Below are 6,630 nucleotides of genomic sequence, written 5' to 3'. Positions count from 1 at the left end.
CGCTAAAGTTTCGTCGGAACGAAGTTACGAAAAACAACTAACGAACGGAGACGTAACAATAATCTTGTGGTTCAGGTCTATTATTTACTATTGATTAACTGAAATAGTCATGAATTTCACTTCTCCATACCTAGTTTAAAACGTAACTTTAATCAGATTTATTTATATACAGTTTTTTATATTTTTGTGCACGTAATATGACATTCTTATTTACAAAATATCAACAGGTCGTAAGCTGATCCTTTTACTTGGGCAAAGATTACATATGCCAATGGCTAGAAACTCGTATTAATATGGCACTGTGACAGACTCCCCTGGGGAGGGGCAAAATTCTGTAACATTTTTGCTTTAGTTTTGGCTATTGCCGAATATTTGGAAGGCCCAATAGTTACAGGTTTTTCCAATATAAGTCATAACTGAATGAATAAACAAAATACAAACAACGGAAATATTGGAATTGACACTGTAGTGTATAACTCATTGCACTGGCTCGGTATGAGGATAATTTTACTGACTGGAAGCTTTCAACATGTTTAATGAGTCGGGGTTTTAATGTTTTTTGTCACAGCACTATGGAATAAGAATTTTTAACGTCCATTCTCCAGAAGAGCTAGATTCCCCAATTTAATCCTGATGTGTAAATATGTAGGATCTGCAGCTAACAGTATACATGCATACAAGAAAATAACATCAGGAAAATGATGATAAACATTATCCATCCATTCATGAGAAATTGCAACCTTATAGGTCATATCGTGGGGTGTTTTTTAAATAAAATTTCACAAATTTAACCAAACAATCATTCTAACTGTTAAAACAAAAAACTTGTATATTTGGACTCTCAGGCCTTCAGTGTAATGGGCCCTCAGACTAACAGACCCTCACCCGAGTTTCAGCACTAAATTAGAGTTAGATTTGATTTTTATTTGATGTGGACATTTAATAGAAAACCTTCCTTCACAAGAAGCCAGGTAAAGTCACAGCAGAATTAGGAAGCTGACCAATAGATGAAACAACAATACATATTGAATTTGTCTGTAAATAAAGATTTAGTTTATGTGTTCACTAATATGTGTGTTTTTATTTCTTTACAATCCAAGTTTGTTAAATTCTCTGCATAACATTTCTAGAACCTGTATTTTGCAGACACTTTTAAACTTCTGTTGGACGTCATTACAACTGTATGCCACTCCGTAAAGCTTCACTGCAGTGGAAACAGAATGCACTTACTCATAAATATTTGGTTAATAGTGATGGGCAACATATACGGAATCCAATAATTCTTAAATAAGAAATTTTCATTCATATACCACAATTAGATGTATTATATTAAATTCAAACAACATTACATAAGTTGTATATTGTTATAAAACTCACTGTCTTAATCACTGGTTGATGAAGTTACACTGGAAAATTTGTTGAAAGTCTCTTCATTTTATTGTAGGAGATGAAATCTTAATGATTAACGGCCAGCCATTACAAGGCATGTCGCATGCTGAAGCTATTGTTACTTTTAAACAAATTAAACAAGGTGAAGTTCTTCTTCAAGTTGGCAGAAGAACTGCTTCCCAAAAAGGGTAAGAGTTAACTCTCTCTCTTTCTAACTAAACTAGTTTCTACTGTTGTTTTAAAATGACTTATTTATTAAATACGTAATAACTGTGAATTTATTCTAGCTGTCATGTTATCTAGTCAGAGTGGTAGATTTTATTCTAGCTGTCATGTTATCCAGTCAGAGTGGTATACTATATTCTAGCTGTCATGTTATCTAGTCAGAGTGGTACACTATATTCTAGCTGTCATTTTGTCTAGTCAGAGTGGTAGACTATATTCTAGCTGTCATGTTGTCTAGTCAGAGTGGTAGATTTTATTCTAGCTGTCATGTTGTCTAGTCAGAGTGGTAGATTTTATTCTAGCTGTCATGTTGTCTAGTCAGAGTGGTATATGTTATTCTAGCTGTCATGTTGTCTAGTCAGAGTGGTAGACTATATTCTAGCTGTCATGTTGTCTAGTCAGAGTGGTATATGTTATTCTAGCTGTCATGTTATCTAGTCAGAGTGGTAGACTATATTCTAGCTGTCATGTTATCTAGTCAGAGTGGTAGACTATATTCTAGCTGTCATATTATCTAGTCAGAGTGGTAGACTATATTCTAGCTGTCATGTTATGTAGTCAGAGTGGTAGACTATATTCTAGCTGTCATGTTATGTAGTCAGAGTGGTAGACTATATTCTAGCTGTCATGTTATGTAGTCAGAGTGGTAGACTATATTCTAGCTGTCATGTTATCTAGTCAGAGTGGTAGACTATATTCTAGCTGTCATGTTATCTAGTCAGAGTGGTAGACTATATTCTAGCTGTCATATTATCTAGTCAGAGTGGTAGACTATATTCTAGCTGTCATGTTATCTAGTCAGAGTGGTAGGCTATTTTCTAGGTGTCATGTTATTTAGTCAGAGTGGTAGACTATACATTCTAGCTGTCATATTATCTAGTCAGAGTGGTAGACTATATTCCAGTAGTCATGTTATCTAGTCAGAGTGGTAGACTATATTCTAGCTGTCATGTTATCTAGTCAGAGTGGTAGGGTATATTCTACTTGTCATGTTATTTAGTCAGAGAGGTAGATTTTATTCTAGCTGTCATGTTATCTAATCAGAGAGGTAGATTTTATTCTAGCTGTAATGTTATCTAATCAGAGAGGTAGATTTTATTCTAGCTGTCATGTTATCTAGTCAGAGTAGTATTTTATTCTAGCTGTCATGTTATCTAGTCAGAGTAGTAAATTTTATTCTAGCTGTCATGTTATCTAGTCAGAGTGGTAGATTATATTCTAGCTGTCATGTTATCTAGTCAGAGTGGTAAATTTTATTCTAGCTGTCATGTTATCTAGTCAGAGAAGTAAATTTTATTCTAGTTGTCATGTTATCTAGTCAGAGTAGTAAATTTTATTCTAGCCATTGTATTATCTAGTCAGACTAGTATATTTTATTCTAGAAGTTGTCAGATAACTGTGTGTGTATATATATCTTTATTTAAACAGAGAGATCACTTGCTGTATTTGTAAATCTTGAAAAATACCTAGTTGTTTTCCTTTAAGTAGAAAATTGATATATTTATATTTTGAATAAATTAAACAGGATTATAAAATCAGTGGCAATTTTAACAATTACTGATTTTTTTCTTATAATACTTTTTGGTTAAAGTTTACAGTTTTTTCATAAGTATCTTAATTTTTGCAGTTTTCATGAATCAAAATCATGCAGCAATCTTGAGAGCCTTCCCTAATTTAAGCTCAGTTGTGCAACAATCAGGACTACCTCTCCTCAACCAAACAGCATAGTTCAACAATCAGAACAGCCTTTCCTATCCCAAATCCAGTTATACAACAGTTTGGACAATCTGTTCTAACCTATATTCAGTATTGTGAGTACTTGTTCTGTTGTTCCTAACCCAAATAAAGTGATGTAAAACTATTAGGATCTGTGTTATCCTAAAGAGTAATGCAACAATCTGGAAAACCTTTTATTTTCCAAGTTCAGTAAACAAGAATCTGGACAGTGTTTCCAAACCCAAACCAAGTTATGCAATGATCTAGACAGCCTTTTATAACATGAACCTAATGATGCAACAATCTAGAAATCTTTTTCTAATCCAAGTATAGACGTGCAATAAACTAGAAAGATTTTACCAACTCAATCCATGTGTTGCATTAATCAAGACAGCCTTCTGTAATTATACCTCTCTCGGTTAGCAAATTGCAAAACTTTCCTAAACCTAAATGCAAGTCAGCACAGAACTTTTTTTGTATAATGTCAAACAACCATAAATTTTAACAATCTTTCTTACCAAACTAAATCAACCAACAACTTGGAAAGATTTTTCTAACCAAAGGCCATGTAAGCACTAATAGGTTCTCAAAACTCAACCCCCATTCAAGCAGCAGTTGGGAAGTGTATCGGACTAAAATACGAGACTTTAACTACAAGGCAGAGTTGATGAGGTCCATTTCTAAAGTGATAATTTGTAAGTGTTGAGTGAATAATTTGTGTTTAAAACGAGACTTTTCTTTATGAACATTTGAAAGTTATGATTTTATGAAGTACAAAATTCAATTTACAAGGAATGTTTACCTATATATGTAGTGTTTGTTGTAAAAATGAGCTACTAACCAAAATAGAAATGGTTTATTGTTGTGTATAAATTAACTTCTGAAGCCATCATTTGATGAATCATCTTGAAAAAATTTCTGTGAAATATGTGGTTCTATTAAATGAATTGGATTAATTTTTTATTGTGAAGTTTTTCTAATTATGCAAATAGGTTGTGAATAGGAGAGTGTAAAAAAATCTACACTTTTTTACTGTGAATAAAATAATTTCTCATAGTTTTTATTTGCTGAATTCACAAATTACTTTTTCTGATAAACGATTTATAGACACAAGAATATCATAGGATATAATCTATATGAACTTGATATAAGCAGTCCTGTGTTACTTAATCAACTTTCTAATACATGTTCACAAATGTAAAGATGACATGCTTAAGTTTTTTATATCCACTGTAATCCCCAGATTTTATTGAGAAAATTAGTTGTTATTATAATTGAAAGAAATTATATTTCTATAATATGATAATAAATAAACTTTAAAATCCCAAGATGTTTTGTATATAAAATGTGTGATAAATAAAAAAATAAATATATCTGATACAAGACAAATCATTTAACATGGATATAGTGTAAATTTTTAATTTAGTCTGCTGTATTATTTTTATTATTGTTAAAATTGAAAAGTAATTGAGAATAATGTATGCATATAAAAAGAATATCTTGACTCAAGTTTTAAATTTGAATATATATTTTCCAGGTATAAACAAATTTCAAAGTAATCCAAACAGAATTAGGAACTTAATTTTTGTCTTTTTTTTTCAATTACTTGTAAATCGTATAATAAATGTGGCAATCAACCATTTGGTATAAAAATTTAAATTTGTTTTAAAACGCCTATTCTTTTTTCTTTACAAGATAAAATTTAGTAATGAGTATTTTATGATAAAATTACTGTGTATTTCTTATCCAAAACTTTAACATCAATAACTTGTTTTCTTGAATATAAAGCAATTGTCAGGCTAACCTGTTTGAAGAATTAAAGAGCAGTGTTAAATACATGAGAACTACCATTGATTATGAAACTTATGACCAAAGCTGTTTTGCATATACCAGTTATAACAAAAAAAAAGATAGAGACTTGGATTTTATGCTATACTTGTCTTGACTCGCAGTTTCAAAAGCTTCTTTCAGTTTTATAGTTGGATTGAAATAACTTACAAAGAATATAGTACACTGTGTTTTTTTTTAAGTTTATATAGTGTGTGTTTTTGGAGTTTTTACATCAGGTTCATTACAAAATCTTTTAAATATCTTTGCTATAGTTCTAAATTTTTTTATTTTTTGTATCAACACCCACAAAAAGTCTGTCAAGCAATTTTTACTTTTGTTATTTTTATTAATCTGCTCAGTTTTTACCTTATCTTGCACATGTTTTGCAGAAGTGTTTTGATTTTATTGAAATAATTTACAGTTAGTTTCAGTAAATCATAATTGTAAAATTGTTTTATAGATAGTGTAGTTATTGTACAGTGTTATAAGTCAAGCTTTATTAGATTTGATTTGTAGTTTTAATGGGAAATAGTGGTACCTTTATACAAAACTGAAAAATACTTGAAATGGATTTTGGTTTGTTATTTTTGTTTTGTATCACTGATTTGATTGTGATATAATGATATTGATACAATAAAAGTACTTCTGCAGTTTTTATTTTTCATGTGAACTTCTAACAAACCCAGTCTTAACTCAGTAAAAGGTTATGGTGGAACATTGTGACCTGCATTGTCCACTACTGAACAGTTTGCAATTCACAGTTGGAATATGAATATCTAAGTCCATTAGTGGTTCAGCAATAAGTTTATATTTGATTCTCCAAGGTGAACAGAGCACAGATAGCTTGTTGTGTAGTTTGTGCTGAAACAAATAAACAAACCAGCAAATGCCAAACATTCCACCTAGAGAATAGCACTTCACAGTTTAAATAATTCTCAAGATATATATGTGAAATAAGTCTGAAAATCTCTTTGTTTTTCTGGTTTTGTTTTTGTTTTTACCAGCGTAATAAGTATTACAAGTTCACTTTTAAAGTAGCAATAAGACACTGTAATTGCTGACTTGTTATATTTACACAATTACAACAAGAGAAGAATAGAATAATGTTCCAAGAGATGCCACTATCAATTCTTTGTCCAAAAAAAGGAAATTGACCTTCAAGGCTTGTATGTGACAGTGGAGAGATGAAATGGCCTGATGAGTTGATGACCAAAAAATATTATTAGCAATAGCTAGTTGATAAAAAGAAGGCAGAGATGAATTTGCAGGGTTCTCAGTACTCGTAATGACATTATCTTGAAAAGAAAAAGCTGCCTATAACCTTTTACATTTTTCCAATTGTACTGTAACAGATTGTATTAACGTTATATGATGTTTACCTGTTTACTCTGACATTTTAAAATGTCTTTTATATATCTACAGTCCCTTAGTAAAATTGACCTTTAGAATAGGCACTGTTGCGTCAGCGAG

The 6,630-nt window shown here is 31.0% G+C and overlaps 1 protein-coding gene across 1 annotated transcript in view; it reads left to right on the top strand.

Annotated features, from left to right (window-relative positions):
* LOC106475461 overlaps window positions 1–4,676 on the top strand; it is a 19,552-nt gene extending 14,876 nt beyond the window's left edge. The window contains exons 6-7 of the mRNA XM_013936142.2: window positions 1,445–1,577; window positions 3,242–4,676. Of these exons, the coding sequence (XP_013791596.1) occupies window positions 1,445–1,577; window positions 3,242–3,287 (179 nt within the window). The 3' untranslated portion in view covers window positions 3,288–4,676. The remainder of the gene's footprint in view (window positions 1–1,444; window positions 1,578–3,241) is intronic.
* Window positions 4,677–6,630: the final 1,954 nt, after the last annotated feature.

Source organism: Limulus polyphemus, unplaced genomic scaffold (assembly GCF_000517525.1).
Source record: "Limulus polyphemus unplaced genomic scaffold, Limulus_polyphemus-2.1.2 Scaffold8613, whole genome shotgun sequence".
Lineage (NCBI taxonomy): Eukaryota > Metazoa > Arthropoda > Merostomata > Xiphosura > Limulidae > Limulus > Limulus polyphemus.
This window is presented reverse-complemented; position numbering and strand designations above follow the sequence as displayed.